This window comes from Pezoporus flaviventris, unplaced genomic scaffold (assembly GCF_033815535.1).
Source record: "Pezoporus flaviventris isolate CSIRO_AGI_PZ_B2104156 unplaced genomic scaffold, CSIRO_AGI_Pfla_v1 ptg000031l, whole genome shotgun sequence".
In the NCBI taxonomy this organism is placed as follows: Eukaryota; Metazoa; Chordata; class Aves; order Psittaciformes; family Psittacidae; genus Pezoporus; species Pezoporus flaviventris.
In genome coordinates this window covers 294,689-317,591 of record NW_026892579.1, presented here as the reverse complement: position 1 = coordinate 317,591, position 22,903 = coordinate 294,689, and the positions used below count along the sequence as shown (strand labels likewise).

Sequence of the window (22,903 nt, the reverse complement as noted above, 5' to 3'; positions counted from 1 at the left end):
AAAAGGAAGTAATTTGACAAATGGTGTTCTTGAATCAGTGCTCATGGCAGCTTTTGCCGTGAAGGTGGGTGATACCCAAGAGCTGGGAGAAGAGCAGATGAAGCCTTCAGCCTCCAACTTCTTCAGGAGGTGATGGGTTTGAAATCTGAGCAGCAGAGGGGGGCTGTCAGTGTGTGTGGGTGCCCAACCTGCCTTGCTGGGATGCGCAAGTCAGTGTGAGAGAATGGTGAGTGGAGGCTGTAGGGGATACCTCAAGGGGATGGAGTTTTGTTTAAGCAGTAAACCCTCCACATGTGCTCTTCACAGCCCAAACTGCTGCACCATACCTGTGTGTGTTACTAATTAATTGCCTTGTGTATGGAGGACTTTGTACTGTACTAAGAGGGTGCATATAATGTCAAAAAGCATAGTAAATTTCAGGCTGCTGTTATAGCTTAAAATGCTATTGAAAGCTTGTTTTGGTTCCTTGGCATACTACAGTGGAGTAAGTCAAGTGGAGGGTTTGAGGTAATTTTGGCCAGGCTTTACAAGACCCCTAAAAGCAGCATCTTCCTAGCAGAGTACATAACCCTAGGCAGAGTTGCAGTAAGTCTGAGTCCTGTGAGGAATGTTGTGGATACTTGGCCCTCATCTAGTATTTTTTCTAGTGCCAAGGTTGCTGCTTTGAGAGTTGCATGGTCATTGCCTTAGAGCAGTGGGCAGGAAGGAGGAGTAGGCTTGGCAACATCTCAGAATCTGCTGCCTGCCCTGAGGATGGAATAGGAATTATGGAGTGCACAGATTCTTGATCAGTTTTACCTGAAAAAGTGCCTGTGGCACTACCCATTTGCAGCAGCAGCTGCTTGCCTGGGGATGCTATAGGTTGTGTAGTGAGCTCTTGGTGGGCTGTAGTGTATGGGAACTGGGCAAGATTAAACACTATGGGGCAAAGCATTGGTCAGGTGTGTTGCATTGAGTCAGTTCAGGGAGTCATCTCTGTTTTCTTTTTTTTTTATCACTAGTGGACCAGTTCTGTTTCAGCTCTTTATTCTCAAGGCTGCCTGGGGCAACTTTGAAAACTAGTTCGAAGAGTATGTTTTAAGGAGAGTACCGACAGAAGCTGTTAGTATTGTCGTGAGGACTGTTGACCTGTAAGAGAGGTTTTTCCTCTTTATTCTTCCTTTCCCTCAAAAAAAAAAAAAAAGGTAAAGAGGTTCAGTGTTTCCATTAGCAGCCTTTTTTGTTGTTTTGACATACTACATTTATACTACGGAAAGCTTACTTAATAGAGTTTGTGATCAAAATAAATAGACTATGAATCTGGGGACAGAAGTCTTTGGTTCAGTGTGAGTAGAAACGGGGCTGCTAGTGGGTGCTTGCTAGTTCACATCTGCTGGAGCAGATGATTTGGGTACTCTGTAATAGGCACACATACAGGAAGGTTGCTGAGTCACTAGAGTAAAAAGTCAGGGATGTGTTTCATTTACAAGTCTAGAGTCAAGTACAGCCATGGTAAGGACTTGCCATTTCAGCATAGAGGGCTGCTTTGAAAAGATTTCTGCCAGGCTAAATATAGACATTGTGTATGCAATGTGACTGTAATGTTTTGCGGTTGCCACAGCAGCCTTTGTTCAGGACTGTGGTGTGAGTCAAAAATAAGCTTCCTCTGCATACACAAATTTTCATTAGTCTAAACAAAGCACTTCATTTATTGTATAGATGTATTCACTTTTATCTTTTCTAAATCCCTGTAGGTTGTTTTCACATGTAGTCAGAACTTGATGGGTAAAGTTTCACACACAATAAATCTCTTTTTCTGTGCAAAGCCTGAACTACTACTACTACTTGTCTCACAAATCAGTGGGTCTGAATGAATGGGGAACCACAGCATCTTCACCGAGTTGGCTACAGAATGTGAATCTTCTGCTGTCGTATTTTGGGAAGCATTTAAGAAACACGTATACGTGTGTGTGTGTGATAGACACAGCTTTTGAAATGTTTCACTGGAGTGTGTTGGTCACATGTGGTCTCATAAACTGACCCTTCTCAGGGGTCTCAAGCTGGATACATAAATTTAGGAATTGGTTTTATTTAAAACAAGAAAGGTGTATAGCCTGAAATGTCTTACTGTAATTTTCAAATGCTCTGTGCATTTATTTTTATGTTGTAGCTTGTAAAAAGTATATGAAGAGCATATAAATATGAAGGTGAGGTGGAAGAATTTCTGAAGTTCCTGCATTATGTTAGTAACTGAAGATATTAGGTTTTTCCTATGTAAACTACTGCTGTGAGATCATGTAATCTTTTACCATTTGTGGTGACCCATTGTATCTTCTATGCATAAATCTTCCTGTGCTTGTAACAGTTTTACCATCAACAACATAAATATTCTACTCCCTCTCTTAGGTACCTTGTAACTTAGAAGCTAAGTAAGGTACTAGAGAGAAGGTCCATTAGATAGATTAGTTTTTCATTTTGTGTGGTACGTGTCAGAGATTTTTAACTGAGGACTGTGTTATTGATGCTGACCCTCTAAGTCAGCCTTTGCTCTCGCTAAGCAGAGTCAGTGCTAAAGATGGTGATTTAGCAGAAAATTCAGTGTTAGGAATCCTGAGGCATCTTTCTCACTTGAGCTGTGCTTTAAGGAGTCTTCTAAAAAGAAAATACTCTTGTTGCTATAGTGATAATTTGGAAGATTTATCGGCAGCTTGCTAAGAGTTCTCTCAGAAGCGCTACAGCAGCTGGAAAATGTTCCTGCACAAGCACTTTGCAGCCACATTGGTCACATTGCTGAAGGGTCTGCTGAGTGACACTTGGAGTACAAGTTGGCATGAGTTGTGCAAGAATAGATTTGGAGAAGCATGGGTGGTGGCTGGGAGATAACCTTGGACAAAATGGAAAGAAATAACAAGTTTGTATCAAAACAAACGGCTTTATAAAGCAGGAGCAGTTGGCTGTGAAATTGTTATGTTAGCTGTTGCATTATAATACATTATGATCTGAGGTTTTGTTTTATCGTAACCTCGATCTTGAAAACATGACTGCAGGTATCTTGTTTCTGCATTTGGATGTATGGTGGTTTAAAAGAAAACAACTTCTTAATGTTGTTTCTTTTTCCCTGTCCCTCTTCCTCAGTAAACAATAGTAAAAACTTTATCACCTTTTTTTGTTATTCTTGAGAAGATAGCCTTGAGATGATGACATGATTGTAGAGCGTGCTGTTGGATAATCTTAGTTTCCAAGTTACTGATGCAAAATGTGTGGGTTTTACTGAATTCTGAGAAATCCTGATATTAAGTTAAAAACCCTCAAGTTAGCAAGTGACTTGACTTGTCTGTAGAGGTTGGTATCATGTTAATGTTGTGGATTTTTTCTTTATGCATAGTTTGAAAAAGAAAAGGCAAGCCAAACAAAACACTGAGACTGTCTCTGCCAGTTCCCCTGGATCTCCTGTTTCCAAAACACCTGAGAAAGATGATGAAAGTAAAGTTATTTTGGAGCAAATCAGTTCCTCTGAAGACAACTGTAAAGTTGCTGGTGAAAAGGAAACTGCTCCAGACAAAGAAAAGAAAAAGAAAAAGTACAATCAACTGAAAGACATCAGACGCACAGAACTTAAAAGATACTATAGTACTGGTGAGTTGTGTTTCAAAATACTATAGCATTAACATGCTTGTTTTGATAGCTTGTAATGTACTTTTCACATATTATGTAGGCTTTCCTTAAAAAAATAATTGACTTTAGATATCTTTCCTGTAAAACCAAACAAAATTATGTAGTTTTGAATATCATCTGCTTCTAACTTTTACCTTGCAGTTCTCAAAAAAATACGTATTTCTTCGTTCTCACATCTAAGTCTCAGTGTTGTTTTAGGCAACAGTTAAGTTTATTACTGTATTTAATTTTTTTTTAAGATTTGTCTTCAATATTTTATGGGATTTTGGTTCAGGCTTGGTTTTTTTTGGGGGGGGTGTTTCATAAATTGATGTATACTGTTTAAGACTTAAGTCTTAATTCATTTTCATTCTGTCTGTTGAAGTATGAGCAGGTAAGTAAATTAACTCTATTTTTAAATAAGATATGAAAGGCTTATGTGCTGGAAAACTTGTTTCCCTTTTGCCCCTGCTAACAGTATCAGTGCCTCTGATTATTAGTTAATCATAAACACCTTCTTTAGATTTATTCTTGCAATTAATTCCAGAAAAAAAAAAGTTTGTGCATAAATATGTGAGTCACACATCTGTTTGCAGTTCTGGATTGTAAATTTTTAGATACTCTAAGTAATTTTAGATATAATTTATGAACTACTTTGAATTTTGTCTTGGTATGTTGCAGGAGTGAACTCTTAGGTTAAGGGAACCCTGGTTCTGTTATGTAAGGAATCCTGTGAAGAGAAGGAAAGGAACAGAAAATTGTAGCTATCCCAAAGCAGACTTCTTTCCTGCTCACACAGTATGTGTGTGAATGGCCAGTTCCTAAGTAAGAGAAATAAATGAGTCCGCGGTAAAAATGTTGTTATTGTCTTTTGTGAGGCAACACAGGCCTTACAAAAAAGAAGATAAAGCTTGGTGTGGTGTTTCCTGCCAAGCTGAAGAGCTTACAGTGATTTATTGATCAGTCCGGAATTTTTGGCAGGCCTGAATCTAGCAAGATCAGTAGTTTGGAAGTTAAGAGAAAACGTGCCTGTTTGTCTCAGGTCTTGCCGACACTGTTGCTGAAACAAAATCTGTGGAGGAAAACTGGAGAATTGTTAATGAATGAACCTGTGAATGCTTTCTGTTTTGGTAGAATGGTTATTTTTAAAAAAGGCAAATACAACAAAATACAAACTTCTGTTGCATTCCTATTAAAGTGCTTCTGCTAAAAGACTGATTTATTGTTTGCTTGTACCTAGGGGAATTTAGGGTTTTGTGAGGTAGTGGCATTGTGTTTCTCTAGTGTTTCAGTAGGTTTGTATACAAAGCTCTGAGTTGGTAGTTGCAGCAGCGAGAAGGAAGATGATGGCATCCCTCTTTTCATGGAAGAGTGCGGCAGGGCTGGTGAGGGAGAATGTAAAGCTCTTCAGGTTGTCTTTGGCTTGTGATCCAACAGTTAATACAAACTCAGGTTGTACTAATGTTTGTTTTGTAAGTGTTCCCATGTTTTGTGTGCACTGGCATCATTGCGGGGGTAGTTTGAACCATCATGCCATGGTTCTGCAAAGCCTCTGGGTTCTGCAGAATTACAGAATTTCTGTTGAGAGCTACAGTAATTTAATGCTGCTATTGGGCTGAGCGCAGACCCAACTGACAAAAGCTGTAGAGAGAGAGACTCCCTTATTGTTTAAATGCCTGCTTTTGGCTGTTCCTAAGTAAAGGCTTTAACCCAGCTAGAGCATCAGAATTGTGGAAGTGAAAGTTTAAAGAGAGATGGAAAAAAGTTGGTTGTGAAACAAGTGCAATAGCTCCATGTTCCCTGTTCAGCTCTCAAATGAAGTAATTTCAGTGGAATCCTTATTTGCCATAGTATTTATTAGTCTGCATGCCTTACAGCAGCCTCTGCCCACTGCAGCTATACCGGGTGGTGGTTACCTGCTTAGCTGTTTGTTAGTGCCACTCTCCTGAAAGCTGTTACCTTTGTGAGCATCCTGGGCAGTGTCTGAGTGCTCTCCCTACGCCCCTAGCAGCCTGTAAGAACTGGACTTGTTTAAATACTCGGCCTTTACCTGCTTGTGGCAGAGGACAAAACCATCTGTCTCACAGAGCCAAGTTCTGCCAGAAGGGGCGCAGTCAGCATTTTCCTGCTGGAAGCTGTGTTAGCTGCAGTGGTGGGAAGGTACTGCCGCCACTGTAAGGACTTTTATTTTCTTAATTGCTGTTCTGCTTTCACATGCATTGGCTGTGAGGGATTATCCGTGTGTATACACCTGTCTTCATACCTAACATTATGGAATGCATCTCCTGCAGGTTTTTTTCTTCCACACGAGTTTCTGAGTTGTCCCTTTACTGATGTTTGTGAAGCGCTCTGACTAAAATAGTCCCTCTCTCTTTCTTATGGTTAACCGTTTTTCTAGGTATGTTTGCACAAGGGCTTGGGGTTTTGCTTGATGGTTGTTTCTTCCCAATTACCCAGCTTTGACTTAGTGCCTAGAACATTAAGAAAATGGGATTCAGAAATTACTAATTTTTTTTTTTAAATGCTTTCTGCTCTTCTTTGCCAAAATGCTTAGTTTTCCTAGTCACAAGAAGAATACATTAGATGTAGCAACAGTCTTGGATATTGTTATGTGTACTGATAGGATGATTGCATACATACTTTATTTTGTGGCTTGATGGAGGTCTTGTCATAAGATGCTTTGAGACTACAAGGGTTGTGTCTGTCACTGTAACAGAATGAAGACCCTTGTCCTCTGAATAATCTCCTTTTCATACTTCACAGGACTATAAATCCTTCTTTATTTATTGTTCTACAAGATTGGGCTAGGAACTTCGTATCTCACTATAGTTTGTTCCTTGCACACCATGTCCCTTCATTAAAAATTTGTGAATGTGTTTGCTTTATGAATTTGTAAATGTTGTGACATCCTTGCACTCAGTTTGAATGTCATGCATTTTAATGGACTTCTTAAGGGCTGATACTGTGTCAGAAAGACGTTCTTGGCTTGGTAAATCCCTCTTTTCCGGTGGAAAGATTTATAAGGCAGTTTGTAAAAGCTGCAGAGAACTGGAGGTGGCAGTGCTCCCTGCCACCCTTTCCAGGAAAGGGAGTGTTTAAAAGATTTCTCTGATGTGGACAAGGTGGAAGGGCAGTGGGGGAGCCAGGAGCTCTTCGTCTGGTCTCCCGGGGCCGGGCTGCGTTAATGCCGGCAGCCGGCGGGTGGCACCGCCGAGCCGAGGAGGAGTTGCTGTAAAGAGATCCTCCAGCGTCCCTTTTCCCAGCCATCACTGTGCTGTACAGCGTATCTGCTGGCACTGTGGTGGCGTCGTTAGAAACAACCTAATGGTATGAGATGCTGAGCATTTCTTTTGCTAAATGGCAGAACAGGTCCTGCTGCCAGAAGGTTTCTCCAGTATAGCCTCATGTTTTCTTCTCTCTTAGCACTAATATTGTTCTTCAGTGGCTCTCTAGTTCTGGAATAATTTTTATCATTCAGTCTCCAAATCTCAGCCTAGAAGACATTGCTTTGCAGGTATAGCCCTTGTTCTCTTGCCTTAAAACAAGAGGGGTGCTGATACAGCTTGTTCTTTCCTGAGGACTAGTGGAAATAACATTCCCCTTGTTTTTGCTTCATCTCTTCGTTTATGTGATAGTTGGCTTCTTAGCTTGGTCTTACCCTTTCTGCTGTTGTTACTGCACTAATCTGCTGTCAAGCTTGCAAGGATGTCTGGCACTGTGCAGTGGTTGCATAGGCACCATGCCCGCTATACTCAGTGCCCAGGGTTCCCTCCCCGTCTTCTTGGGATAACCAAGTTGACCTAATTCTGCAGCTTGGCTGCTTGATTCAGACACACTCTGTGGGAAGCCTGTTTTTGTTGGAAGATACTGATTTGCTAAGCTTTGAATTTATTTTTCTTCTTTCTTTTTTTTTTTCTCATTGTTTTGGTTGTTCCCCCCCCCCCATGTGTCATGGGCTCTAAAACACTTTCACAAACATGAGGTGAGTTGTGGGAACCCAGCAGTGGAATTGTAACAGCTTGGAAGCACCAGTTTATTTGCTCTGGGGCAGGATGCGCATCTCTAGGATAGACCTGTTAGATGGACTCCTGAGAGATTAGGAAATCAGGATTCCTGTCAGGAATTGCTAAAATGAACAAAGGTGATTGTGGTTTGGCACTGAAGGGACTAAGACAGGAAAAAAAAGTGACCTTCTGAAAGCAGCCAGTGTGCTTTGATGTAAATTAGGGTTGAGCACAACACTGAATTTCATCTGTATATTTATTCCAACATGATCTAATTTGTCTTTCTACCAGATGCGCAGAATATGCCTAGATTCCACTGATTCTGCTTGCAGACACGAGCCATCGGCACTGTGTGAGGAATTGGTCTTCATTAAAGAATGCATCATAAATAAAAGTTTGGTTTAGGTGACCTGTGCCACGTTACATGCTACTTTTGTCTTATCAGCAAAACAAAATTCAGTTGGTCCTTCTCTCTAATCATAAAGCCATCCTTTCTCATTCACTGTATGGTGTTCAATTTCTGAGCGAGTGGGAGGTGAGACTAACAAAACCTCCTCTTATTGTAGCTCTGATTTCTGTCCAAAACAAACGAGAGTCCTAAACACCATGGGAGGGAAAATGGTGTATGCCCATTTAATGAGATAGACCATTGCATGTTGAACGGGAGGAGCCACAGTATCTCCCCAGAATCCAGAGGCAGAAAACTGATGCCTTTTTGACTTGTCTTCCCTGCCACCACTTGGGCAGGGGGTGATACAGGAGTAGTGTTGCATGCATGCAGTTACCAAACCTCTGAATGTTCTGGGTAGCTGGCCAAGAACAAATATTAGTGAATAAAACAGAGAGAGCATAGTAGTTTTCATCTCTTATAATGTGGTGAGGTTTGCCCCAGCTGGCACAGAACCAGTGAAGGCTGCTCCCATGATACCAGCCGTGCTTACTGTGTTTCAAAATTGAAAGTTGCTTGCAATACAGAAAATCTATAGGTAATTTAAATTTAACAGAAAGATGGGGCACCTACTGAATCCACGTTGCATAATAGTTTCTAATAAGCAGGTCATTTGCTAGATAGGCTTAACCTGAAGTAGACTTTTCAGTATATATTGAGTTGAAAAATTGAAACTTCCTTCTACTAACGAGTCCTAGTTTTGTCTTTTGTACTACCTGGTGTGGTTGTTCAGCAGTAGGATGCAGCTGAGAACTTAAGGTGCTAGCCATAAAAAGGTAGAGTGCATTTAAAAAAGAATAAGAAAATTCATGTAAATTCTCGCTGGTAATTAGCTGACTATAATCAGCCCTAATCTCTGGGGACTTGATTTTGAAACCCTATTCCTGGAGCAAAGTATTTTGTATTCTAGAGTAATCCAAGTGATTTACAAACTGGGCTTCTCAGTGTTGTGTTAAGTTGCTTAATACAATGTAAGAGGAGCAGGATCTGAATTTTCCCAAGTTCTGAGACCTTGCTTTAGCCGTTGTGTTTCAGGTTGGCTTCAGACGGCAAAAATGAGATAAAAGGTGAAAAGAGAAATAATTTGTTTCTTCCAGAATAAAGATCTCAAAATTAAATCAGGATAGGGAGGAGTTTTGATTGTAGTTGCCTGTGTAGAATAACAAGGGGTTTGGAATAATTTACATATGAGTGTAAACTGACTGTAGTAGGCAGCAGCTGGTTGGGAAGCTTCAGGCAGTTGGTGTATTGGCATTGGCTGCTGAAGACGTGGAAAGAATGAGGTGGAGAAATGACTGAAAAGCAGCTATTTTCAGATCACTTTGTTCTGGAATAAGAACTAATGATCTCAAATCCTGATGGGTCAGGGTTAAGGCTACCAGTATCACACAGTACCACAGTATGCTAGAGATTGGAAGGGACCTCGAAAGATCATCTAGTCCAATCCCCCTGCCAGAGCAGGAACACCTAGATAATGTTACACAGGAATGTGTCCCGGCGCGTTTTGAATGTCTCCAGGGAAGGAGACTCCACAACCTCCCTGGGCAGCCTGTTCCAGTGTTCCGTCACCCTCACTGAGAAGAAGTTTCTTCTCAAGTTTAAGTGGAACCTCTTGTGTTCCAGTTTGTACCCATTACCCCTTGTCCTATCATTGTTTGCCACTGAGTAGAGCCTGGCTCCATCCTCGTGACACTCCCCCTTTATATATTTATATACACTTATAAGGTCACCCCTCAGTCTCCTCCAAACTATAGAGACCCAGCTCCCTCAGTCTTTCCTCACAAGGGAGATGCTCCACTCCCTTAATCATCTTTGTTGCCCTTCGCTGGACTCTCTCCAGCAGCTCCCTGTCCTTCTGCTGCTCCAGCAGCTCCCTGGGCCCTGAACTGAGGGGCCCAGAACCGGACACAATATTCCAGATGCGGTCTCACCAGGGCAGAGTAGAGGGGAAGGAGGACCTCTCTCGACCTACTAACCACCCCCCTTCTAATGCACCCAGGATGCCATTGGCCTTCTTGGCCACAAGAGCACAGTGTTGGCTCATGGTCATCCTGTCGTCCACTAGGACCCCCAGGTCCCTCTCCCCTACACTGCACTCTAACAGGTCGTTTCCCAACCTATACTGGAACCTGGGGTTGTTCCTGCCCAGATGCAGGACTCTACACTTTCCCTTGTTATATTTCATCAAGTTATTCCCTGCCCAACTCTCCAGCCTGTCCAGGTCTCGCTGGATGGCAGCACAGCCTTCTGTGGTTATATTCAAGGTTCTATTCAAGCTGAGTTGTTAATTGGTGTTTACTAAAAACTGTCTCAAGCAGAAGGGTTGCCTTGTCCACAGGCAGGAGAATTTGATCTGAACAGTAAGTACCAGAAGTAATGTTGTTGGCACTTCCCAACATTTGAATGGAAATGTCTTAACGTTGCTTGTGGAATCCTCTTCTAATTCTTGTCATGATGGATAAGCTCTCATTTGTTGTGAAACTAAGTAAAAGATAAGTTAAACTTGGTGTTTTGTATGTAATACATAGGTACTGCTTGTCAACACACAAGTTGCCTCAAAACCCATAGTTAAGACAGAAGGCTGAGCTGTTTTGAAGTCTCATGTTGGATGGAAGTGAAGCTATATGGATACATAAAACCAAATTGTAGACTGGCCACTGATAGGAAACTAATGTATGTTTCAACTGGAAAGATAGAAGAAGTTGAACAGTCAGTACCTAGTCACCACCTCCAGGCCTCCTAAGGTTCTTTCTTTTCCTTTTTTTTTTTTTTTTTTATACTCCTCTCTCTATAAAATACCCCTCTTCCATCATTTCCAGACTGAGGAGCATTGGTATTCCTTACCTGTAAGCTGTTTCATTGCTTTACTTGTCACTGTTATCCTTCTCTGAACCTCCACAACCCAGGGTGCTGGGACGGGGAATGTTTCTGCTCTTGACTCAGAATCTCTGACTTGATTTACTGCAAGCTCTGTTCAGCACAGCTTGGGGAGGAAGCAAATTTTGGGGGAGTAGAGAAAGCTGTGAGAGACTCCTTCAGTTAGAATTGTTCTTGGGGAAAAAAGACCCAGAGCTTTACCCTAAATTACTTGTGTAAGTAATTAAAATACCATAGCAAAGAGTTTTAGCAGGGTGAGCAGGCTTAGGAGACAGAGAGAAACAAGCAAGGATTAGAAATCAGGGACACCTTTTTAACAGTAGCAGTAATTATTGAGGCAGAAAACTCGAAAGTGGAATTTCTGTCACTGGGAAAAATACTGGGGTTCAGTGTTTTTTAAAAGTTATATTCTACTATAGCAGTTACTAAAGTAAAATTTAAGATGGTGATGTCCTGTGACCTATTCTGCTGAGGTCAGACTAGGGTGATAACATGACTGGTGTTTGATAAGCTAAAACTGATCTTGCTGCTGAAAGAACCAGATGCATTTCCAAGGGCTGTCTCTTTTCCCAGAGCCTGAATCTTCAGGAAGAGTGAGCATTTATGTTCTTAATTATATATAAACGCAGATGCACTTAACATCTCTGAAAAGTGGCCCTTGAGGGAAGGGAGGAAAGCTGTGGAGCAGTTGGTCACATAGCACACTGCCAGGATGTGGCAGGTGTTTGTGTGCAGGAGGGGAAAGGGAAGTGTGTCAAGAGAATTAATGAAGAGAATTGTCGTATTTTTGCCAGGGGTAATGAAGGCAAACATGTCTGTGCAGTTAGCGAGTGCTTCACTTCCAGTATTCCCTGGCTCAGCATGTTTGGGGTAGTCTGAATTTTCCCAGCTGCCTGTTGGGTCTTGCGCTCTTACTCTGGATAGCTGCAGGGGATGTGCAGCGCATTGGAGATGATTTTGGTAGTGTGTCTTGTCCTGGGAGAAAGGGTTGGACTCGCACAGGCTTTTCTCATCATCATTTCCTGGGAGGGCTGTTGACCTTTGCCTCTTCCCTCACCCAGGTCTCCAGGACTCATGCCTTGGGTACCTGAAGCAGTTCTTTGCAGCACCCTGGTATGTCAGTGCTGAAGTCTCTCCCCCTGCCTCGTGACTCCCTGTAGCTCTCTGGGGGATCTCTGCCCACAGAGAAGAGGCAGAATATTCTCTTTGCAGTTGCAGAATGAGGATTACATTTGTAAGATTTCTAAGACAGGAATATTCTTAAGTCAAGTACATAAGGAGCATGAGATAGTGCATTTGAAGTCATATTGCAGATCTTCTGGTCTCCAAGCAGAGGCATGAGGAGTCATTCTCAGGGAGTCTATGTAACTCAAGCCCGGTATCTTCAAGGCAGGCTTTTAATTTCTCTTCTTTAACAAATTCCCATGTTGTGCATGAAATACACTGTTAGAAGTTCACCCAAATGTTCTGAAAAGCAGAACTCCTTTCACATGCGTTTAAATAATAATACGAAGTTAAGTCGCACCTTTTTCAGTTTGTAACACTGGCTCCTAGCTTTCTACACTGACTTTTCCTCACATCTCATCAGTCTGTCACAATGTCTGTGATGCGACTCAGCAAGTCACACTTGGGATCAGTAGCATGTATAAACTGAATTGCTCTTTTCTGTGGCAGCTGAGGAGCTATATGATGAAGTGCTGGTGGTCAGCAACACATCAGATGCTGATGTCATCTCTGCACACAAAAGTAGGGCATGTCCCATATCTCTAGAGTCTTTGTGATTTTCATCTATATTTTTAAGCTATGACTTTGTAATCACCAGCCCAATAGACAAGCGGTACATGCAGCGTGTGATTTGAAGAGATGTCATGCTTGACTTGCATAGCAGAGCCTTCCCAGTCAAGGTGCTGTGTGTTCAAGCAGCAAAATGAATGAAGGAAAACAGCATGTGTAGTGTTAACAGTTTTCTAAAACATGCATGTCTTTTTCTGTAATGCCTAAGTATTCCTTCTCGCAGCCCTGCTTTGTTGCTAGACTGGTTTTCCTCACTCTGTACTGTGTCTGAGTCCCTGATACAGTGGACAGTGAGAAATTTTATGGTGGTGCTTTTGTGGTAGGTGAATTTAGGCACTGACATCTGAGCAAGGTTCACAGGTAATGTCATCTGCCACACCACTGAAAATGGGATGTAGAGTTTGCACAAGAATTGGGCTCTTGACCACACAGATACCAAATGTCTAAAGTGCTTATCTGGGCAAGTGACAGAAAATAAGAACAACCTTGTCTCTCTGATCTAGGGATATGTGTGCCTTGCTTCTTGCAGTTCCCAGTAACACAGCATATTTCTGTAGAGCATTCAAAGATTGACATACTTCAGCTGTGCTGTGCAGTTTGATCTTGATTATGAGTTGGTAGCACCAACACCTGCATGGAGTAGACACCTGCAGGTGATGGGTGATGTACACTGCACTCTACTGAATAATGGTGGGAAAAGCTATTCAAGGGAGCACTTATCAGGTACTTTATTACTGTCTTTATTAAACTGAAAATTTCTCCCAGATTTTTAAAGAAGTCCAGGGAAAGTAGTTCATTCATGTAATTCACCTTCCTAACTTTTGGGGTGTATATGACTTCTCTTTGAAGTCCGTGGTCTCTGTTGTGAGATGGTATGGCAGCTAAGGCCCCGCTGGATGATAAGTCTGGTGAAGCACAAAATGCATTTTGTCCTGTAGCTCCACTTTATCAGTGCACCCAAGAGGACCTTCTTCCTACAGAAACACACAAGCATAGCAGGATATTTTGCAGGTGGACTGTCAAACACAGGGATCTTGGGGTTGATTGAATTGTCCTGAGCTAGAAACTGGAAGAAGTGACAGTAGATGGTGTGAATCTTTGAATTTCTTTTATGTGAGTAAAGCTGAACTCTGGATGGGGTCTGAATTGTCATATGCAAGTTGGTATTTCTGTGGAAGGTTGACTTAACATTGTGTACTTCTATAATGCTAATCATGCTAGTGGGGAGCTAGACCATACTGTTGCCAGGCAGTCTGGAGGATATAATAATGCACTTCTGGGGTTCTTGTTGTATGCGTACCCCCCACAGCAGTAGCAGCCCATGCTGAAGTTCCTATTGCTGCATCTTTGCTTTGGCTGGTGTTTGCACTTCTAAGGTTGAAAACAGCCATGTGTACCCACATGCTGTGTAATTATATCCCTAATAGCTGTAGAACTCATGGCTGGTAGCTGTTTAAGCTGCCTTTAAGTAGTAGACACCCATTGCTGCAGGCCATCTTTTGTGTGGGGAGAGACAATTATTAGTGATAAATGAAAAGTAGATCAGGAGGAGTCATAGAATCATAGAATAATTAGGGTTGGAAAGGACCTTAAGATCATCTAGTTCCAACCCCCCTGCTGTGGGCAGGGACACCTTACGCTAAATCATATCCATATTTTTCATGATACCGTAATGTAGTTATCCAGAGCGTGTGAGAACAAGCTCCTATCACAGAAACGGCCATCACTTTGTATTGTTACAGGCATGTCAGAGTTTCACTGTGACTATCCAGGGCCAGAATAAATACATGGTTACAAGTACTTCCACAGTAAGTATAGTTAGATTGTATATGCAAAATGCAGGAGAGCACTTGCAGATGTTTTCCCATTTGAAATTTTCTGTGGATTTCCTTTTGAATGTTGTGCTTAAAGCTTTATGTAACGAGATCTCCTTTTGTTACACCACTGCTTTGTCTATACGCAGCGGTGTGCAGAAGGACACCTGGCTGTGGAATGCAAGTTAAAATTACCATGTCTCTGTATCCAGGCAGCATCAGTAGGAACTAAAGGCAGCCTTCAGAAAAAGAATTATGCTAACATATAACAGACATGGGATTGACCATGAAGAGAGAAAACAATTGTCCTTTTTCTAAAGGGCGGAATAGAGTTAGGACCTGGATCTGCCACCCCACTGCTTTAGCTGTGATGGGGCTGGTTATTCCAGTCACTCCTACCCTTCTTTATTTTCATCCCCTTTTTCTCCCCCAACCTCATTCGCTCTTTTCCTCTCTTTTCCTCAGTGCTGGCACCAGCTTGGTGAAGTGCTGCCTCACTCTGGGAGGATTAGGCAGGTTGGGATGGGGTGAGAGTTTATACATTAATGCAGGATGTGCAGAAACAAAAGCTGGGAAACTGTCTACTGTTTTAAAGCATAATCCAAAAACTTAAACTCCCCAGAAATGAGGAACTGAAAACTTGTTTTTATACCATAATATGAATAAATCCAAATTGTATACTGTTGCATTTTGAAATAGTGTTGGTTAGGCTGAAACCTTACATATGAACGTGATTAATGGTGAATAGCACTCTAGAAAATGTATGAAATAGTAATAGAAGCAAGATTAACTCTGCTGTTAGTATGTATAACTTGTAATTCCATGATGCTTATATTACCAATCTGTTCCTGGTACTAGAGGAGCTGCTTGTATCTTGTATCTTGTTCTTTGCTGTAGTAACAGTTGTGTAATTCCTAGAGATAGTAATTGTATAATTCCTTACAAATACTAAACTGGTCAAGCTCTATTTCAAAACTAATGGGTGCTTTCTTCCCTCTTAAATCTGTTAATCCTCCTTACTGTTGTCTTGTCAACCAACTTGTTGCTAAAACCTATTGACTTTATGCCATCTGAATCTTTCTGATTGTCCCTCACAAGTCAAAAATAGGTTTCATATGCCTAAAAAGGCTTTTTTTTCAAAAATTATTTCTTGAAGCATCCCAAGCTAGATTTAGGCGATGTCGGTATGTCTGCTGACTATAGTTTTCTTAGGCAATAGTTTCAGGCTACTGCTGAGTGCCACAAAGAGCTTGATGTTCCCAGTGTGAACAGTTAGGTCTCTTGCTTCCTCCCTCTGCTAGGAACTACATTTTTGCTCTCCCTCTGAACTGGCACTGACATTTATCTGACCACAAGTTAAAATGGGTCAATTCACTAGACCAGCAAAGAAAAAGGTTGAGATAATTATTTTTAACCAGTTGGGATATCTCTCTGTGAGATCAAATGAGAGCCAGAGTCCAAGGTAGAAAGAGATGTGAGGAGAGAACAGCTACTCTCCTTTTAGGAGCTATTCATTTGGCTCTTGAAACCATACTCCTGTGCCTGCCCTGAAGTAGAATTTGGTGTCACTGTCATTGTTGAATAATGAGGAATACAGAGCACAAAAGCTGTATACTTACTTCTTTATGGTCTAACTTCTTAAGTCTTTGAAACTTCAGTCCTGGGTTCTGCCTTAAGTAAAATATGCTTAAAAGTAAGCTATGTTTAAAAGCTACCAAACTGATTTTCTAGGCCACTGCACCTTTGCTGAAGTCAAGTCAGCAGCTGTGTGGGTTTTCTTCTTATTGCATCACTTACACTGAAATCAAATGACTCTTGACATGTGATTCTTTAGTTTTCTTTCAAGTATTTGCATATGGAGGAGTTTGGTTCATCCTGTAAATGCTTTCCTCTACATAAGCAGTACTGATTTTGCTTTTGAGCTCAAGGTCTTGTATGGCTACTTTCAGTTTTTTAGTATGCTCTAAATACACTCTAATTTAAGAGCTGTTCACATTTTTTCCCCCTGTTCTCCGAAGTATTCTCCTTTTGTGTGTTTTAATTCCTGTATCGCTTAGATTTCTGTCTTTCATTTGTACAGCTGCCTTGAACAAATACAAATTGGGAATTATGTATTTTGTACAAGTTGAAAAACGCCTGATTTATAACGTAAAGTTAGACTGCCTCTGCAGTGAAGTTTCTTGCTCAGCTCCAGTTGTACAGTCTTGGCCAAGTCACAAAGGTCTACAGATGTACAGGTTGTGTTCAGCTTAAGGCATCTGAGCAGGCGCTACCCTTTACCTGCATTTGGTGATTAAACAAACATTTTCTAGTGTTACGGCATGGCAGTGTGAATTGTCAATTGCAATAAACTAAGGAGTGAAAATTTCAGATTGCTCTAGTGTAAAATCTCCATGAGTGGTGGTGCAGTTACTTCAGACCCCTACATTGCTCAGGAAAACTTGATCCAAGTACTTACGCAAATCCTACCCAAAATGAAGGAGCAATTGGTATCTCAGCATCAGTTACATCTCTTCCAAAAGCAAAGCCACGTACGGTTTAATAATACAATTAACAATTATTAGATTTTTGCTTAGTCTCAGTGTGTGTTTCACCCTTGTGTAAAGAGGTGTTCAGTTGTGTCTGCAAGAACTTTGCTTACAGAAGTATTCCAGATGCATCATGGGGACTTGGTTTTAAAATCATATCAACTGTTCCCCAACAATGTGACTAACAGAAATGAGTTTGCTTTCTCTTACCTGTTTTCCGTTCACATTTTGAAACACCGAACCACTCTCTCTCCTTTGGAGAGATGTTCAAGATAATTACATTTCTGTGCATTACATTCCCTAAGGACACACAAAATTATGTATTGAAATCTTACCAGCTGTTTAAAAACAGTCTCAGTGTGTGTTACAATTCTGCCTGAAACTCAAAAGGGAATGTGATCTTTGTTTTGATCCGCAGGCGGCTGGAGATGATGTTTGCTCACGCACCCAGTCGGTCTCAGGGAGGCTTAGGACACAAAGCATCTGCTCCATGTAGGACATGTTCCCCAGCACAAAAGAAAAGCATGTGTAACCGGTTTACTTAAGGGTAAAGAAAGACAGATACGATAATTCCAGCTGGGAGCTATTCTCCTGTCCAGCTGATACATATCTTAACTTATTCCTAATGTGTATTTAGCAGCAAAGCCTGATCCTTGTCAAATGTGAAGAGTATATTTGGGGTCCTGAAGAATTCTCTGGATTTTCTTTTTTTTTCTTTTTTTTCCCCACCTATATTTGCTGCTCTATGAGAAAACTGTTTACCTCTCACAATAGCCCTGTCTTGCCTATTTTTGGCTACAAGGACCCTTCAGCCCATGTATTTGTGTTCTCCCCTTTCTTCTTTCCCATGACTCCAAACTTCACATTGAAGATATGCTGCTTTGCATCTGGACAAAGGTGGGAGAGAGCTCTCTGGGAGCCACTCATCTCCTTTTTCCCAGGATAAGTTTCAGTGGAGCTGGAGCAGAGGCAGTCTCATCAACAAGGCGCATGCATCTCATGGCATGACTTTCCCTACAGGCTTGCTGTGCTTTGGCAAACGTCACCATGACCTGTTTCTTAAGTACTGGTCTCTACCTGGAGAAGTATGTCTGTTTTCTGTCTGATACAAGGTTATTGGTTGACATGAATCTTTCCTGTGTCTTCAGACAGCACCTAGAGCAAATGTCAGGAACCCTCTGGCTTCACTGCCTATCCTCTGCATGCCCTGCTTCTCACAGCACTGTGCATGCTTTCCTTAAAACTTCCCTTCTGACCCTAGTATTCAATATAAAGAGTCATCTGATTACCCCTCTTCAGTGCTGCGTTCTTGGTGCCTGGAGACACGCAGCGTCAGTAATACTCTAATTTCACTATATTTCAACTTTTGTCACAGTGTTTTCCAGCTGAGATTTAGAGCTAAAGCCCTGGGTTGTTGGCTGCCTCTCACTGTTTCTTTACAGAAATATGTCCATTTTTCCTCTTGGCAGTTGAAGGGCATGAACTACATCCTTCCGAAATTGAGTGGTGGGGGTTTTATGATATTTGTATTTTTTCATGTAGAGGCCGCAGTATATGAATATTGCATGAATGTCAGTAGCCAGATTCTTATTTAAACGTGCCTTAAAATACCTGACCTATGTATAGCAGAAGGTACTACCTTTTTTTATATCAGTTCCTTGAACTCCTTGTCATTTTAGTTTGGGCCCTGTGTTTTCTGGTGATCTCCTTATCCTAGTGGAGAATCACCACGATCAATTTTTATTGAGAACAATGAAAAGCTGTTTAAGGCATAGATAATTAAGAATCATGTGCCTGGATTTGCATTGATCGAGGAATTGCTATTCTCTTATGGCAGGAGAATTTTCACTAGTGAAGGAGCGCAAGTGTGGTGTGATAGATGACAGCAGCCTTTTTGTTTTAAGTGACTTCAGCAGTAGAGAATGAGGAAGCCAAATGGTAATATAATTCAGTAGAGGAAAAATATGCAGAAGCAAGGTGAGGGCTTGGCAGAAGGCTGTGGGGAAAATGGGGAAGCAGGGTAGAAAGCCAGACAACCAAGATGGTGGTGGTGGGGGTTGTTTGTTTTGGGTTTTTTTCTCTTCTCTAACATGGTAGCAATCCACTACCCAAATCTGAGCAGAAAATGTCTAACTTGCTGCCTCAGGGAGATAGCTCTGATCAGGTGGCCACATTTTTATTGATGTGCACCCCAGCTGCTGCAGCTGGCTAAAAGAGGGGTAATATCTCTTCTTAGAAAGCTGCTGTGGCACCTGGGAAGTGCTGGAATGTCAGAGGGTCTCAAAACAGGGATTTGGCCCTTGTAGTGGTGGTGAGCTGAGAGAAAGACTTTCTATTAAAAATTAATATTTTTAGTGTGTATGCTGTTCAGTTCACTTCAAGGGCCATGAGAAGAGCCAGAAAGGTGCTTGTGGAGACACAATTATATCATCCTCTATACGACCTTGTACGTAACAGCATTGCTTAAAGTTATGAAAATGTCAGTTTCGAAAGCAGAAATGGAAAAGAGTTGTTCGGATAAACTGATTTGTATTCCTTCTCTACCAGCCCAAGCAGGACTTTCTTTCATATTCTTTAGGTCTCTGTGTCTCTCTAGAATGACTTAAGTGATACTTATTCTACTCCTTCTCTGTCAAGATAGTTGGTATCAGGCCTCATTTACTGATAAGGTAACTACCCCAGGAGGCCTTATTTGCTTAATTTCTTATCAGTACTCTGATTAGGTTATTCCAAGTGATAGCCCTTCTGCCCTGAATTTATTGAATTTTAGATTCTTTTAAGCTACCTTCAGGTTTTCACTCCTTGATCCTGGTGCTTTGCTAGACTGTGATAATATAGTTCTATTTTGTCTTAACAAATCTGTCATAGAGACTGGAATGTCCTAAATCAGCAGTGACGTACTCGGCAGCGTTGAAAAATATGACTAATATCTTACAGTTTTAAGGAAATTCTATGTCATTACACAAATTAATGTTTTTCTTTTTCATTTTAAAATCTGCATTTGGTTTTCCTTCATCTCAGAAAAGATGGGGTAGGAGAAGAAAAGCTAACTAGAAGGACAGCCTGTGTGATGAGAGAAAGTCTAAAGTACGCTAGTATTAGTTAAACTGAAAAAGTGAAATAGAGAAAATACTGGAGATCTGTGACACTGTGAGTGGCATGCAGAATGTGAATAAGGACTGTCTACTTATTCACCCTGAAAATAACATCAGTTAGGATGCTCAGTGAAATTAATCAAGTACAAAGTACAAGAAAGTAAGCACTGGTTATGCAGTGTGGTTGCAGTGCTGCTGTGGGGCTCCTTGGCATAGGACCAGTGTGGAGGTATTGAAGGGACTGTGCAGTTTAGTGCCCCATTGCTCCTTTGCTGTGGGGAAGCCATGATTTCTCGAAGACAAGGGAGCTAGTGAGGGGAAGAAAATTCTGTATTTACATGATGCTGAAGTCTTTGGCAAGACAGAGATTAATGAGTAAAATGGACTTCAGGTCCAAGTATGCCATTGCCTCTGTTTTCTCGGGCTAGAGACTTTGTTTACCTGGTGTGGGAAGTGGTCAGTCCTTTGGCCCCTTGTTTTACTTCAGCATTCCTGTTAGCATTGCCAGACATCAGCCTACCTGATGGCTCAGAAACTGTCAGGCAGGTTCAGGTGTCCCTGCCAGCACTGCAAAACCTCACACTGATGGTGGCCAGCAACAGGTTAGTCTGTAATGTTGCTGTACCGTCTTGCAGTGGCGCGTTGCATGTCACTGTGGGCAGCCTGGGGTTCTTTTGATGCTTCTTGACCTATTCTGTCTACTTACACAGCTATTTACATAGTTGAAGAGGTGTAATTCTCCTATCGTGTGTCAAGGTCTTTTGGATGATAACTGATTGACCTCTTTGTTGTAATCCTTCAGTAGTTGCTTTCCAAATTATTCCTAGATATTTTTTTCTTTTTTCCCTAAGGTTTTCCATAGCATTGCAAAATGAAATATGAGCAGTCTGCTCGGAAACTAAGTTAAGTATAAATATATCAATAATAAAGGCAGAAAAAGATCCTGTTCTAGACATGTATTTTCAATAGGCCTGAATTTTCCTGCCTGTTCTCTCTTGGCTTTGTGCTTCTAATTGATTTTACTGCTTATGCATAATTCTGATTTTACATGTTTCCTGGAATCATGGAGAGGTTCAGTACACCCACTCTGCCCCTTCCCTAAAAAATGCAGTGTGACCGAATTTGCATTAGCACCTAGTCAGTTCTCATGGTTGTGCAGTCCCATCTTCAGTATATGTGTAGGGAAACTTGGGAGGCAGAACTGTGAGTCACTTCACCACTATATGTCCAAGTTCAAGAAGTAGCCATTTATTTATTCAAGAAGTGGCATTTATTTTAAAGCTTGCAGAGATGTGGGTCTCTTAATTAAAGTTATGTCTGAAAGAAATGTGGTTACTGAAGTCTCCGTGTGCTCTGAGTGCCTTTGGGACTACTACTAGAGCTAGTTGTCTTCACATCATGTCAGAAAACATTTGACTTCCTAGAGGAGAACTGAGAGAGTATAATGGAACTGGAGAAATAGTGTATTGTGGTGTTTTGCTTGCTTAGCCAGGCTTCCTACCCTTCTGATGTGTCCACTCATGTAGAACATAATTTGTGACCTTGTCCTCTCCATATACAGTAAGTGGGCTTACAAAATCTGTCCCCCCACCTCCCTCTCTAGGCTACTTTATCCCCCACCTCAAGGTCTTGCTGATGTCTGTCTAGTTAGTATGAAATAATTGCTCTTGTTTCCTACCTTGTGTGCTCTTTCAGAACTAAGCAAGGGTTAACATATCTGAAAACTTGTGTACTTTTTCCAGCTAGACTAAATAGTTTACTAGAAGATGAAGTCTACCTATAAACCCTCCTTGTCAGTCTCCAGTGATAGGTCACAGGCAGCTTGGGTAGTTTGCCTGCATGGGTGTGATATGTAGTTCTCGTTAACCTGGAGTAATTGAAGTGGTATCTCTTTTGTAGCACAAAATAGCATGAATGCACACATGGATAGATGAGGGAGTTTGTTCAGGCAGAATTGTGTCCATATTGCCAGTTGTATGTAAAAATTTGCTGCATCTTTGTTATGTTAGCATTGTGTTTCTGGTGGCTTGATGCTGTGCCCTGCTGATGTTGTCATTAATGTTGTCATTACCCGTTTTTCCATCCTTCACCACAGACTGCTTTGACTTTGATCAGAGGAGGATGGTTTGACAATGTTGGAAATATTTAAAAGTTTTACTGTGGGTCTCCGTTCTCAGAGGTGAAAAGTTTGAGATCATTGAGTGATGCTCTGTTCCAAAATGCTATCAGGGAAAGGCAAGCCAGCATCGTCCTCATCTCCCTCATCCTACCTCTGTCCTTCACGCCACGTGTACTATCCACATGTACTTAAATTGTGTGTGTTTAGTCTCTACATGCTTTCCGCCTCTTACATTGTGGGAAAAACATCTTTGCTGTCTCTTGTATTGCTAACCATGGTGCTTCTCCTGCCCACATCCCTGGCAGGTAGTATGTGTGTGGGATGTACACCTGCAGTAATGCTTTGATGTGTGTTCATCTCTCGTGAGTCTCTGGTAACTGAAGGAGACCGCCCCTGACCATGTAGCTTCTGGAAGATGCTGAGGCAGCCCCCAGCATTAACCTTGCTGTGGAAATGGGCCGGCAGAAGGGTCAGGTGCAGCTCGATTCCAGGCCCCTCCTTTCTTCTTGTGTACATTACAGTGCACCAGGTGAGTCCTCGCCCTTCTTTTTACTATCTGCCTCTCGGTGTCTGGAAATAGCAAAGGTTGCC

The 22,903-nt window shown here is 41.6% G+C and overlaps 1 protein-coding gene across 7 annotated transcripts in view; it reads left to right on the top strand.

The window, feature by feature from the left end:
• NCOA7 (nuclear receptor coactivator 7) overlaps positions 1-22,903 on the top strand; it is an 84,204-nt gene that overhangs the window by 33,360 nt on the left and 27,941 nt on the right. For 6 of the 7 annotated variants that reach the window (XM_061459982.1, XM_061459983.1, XM_061459984.1 and 3 more), the window contains one exon: positions 3,365-3,615. The exons of the other annotated variant lie outside the window; for it this stretch is intronic. In XM_061459982.1, the coding sequence (XP_061315966.1) occupies positions 3,365-3,615 (251 nt within the window). The remainder of the gene's footprint in view (positions 1-3,364; positions 3,616-22,903) is intronic. 7 annotated transcript variants of the gene reach the window in all.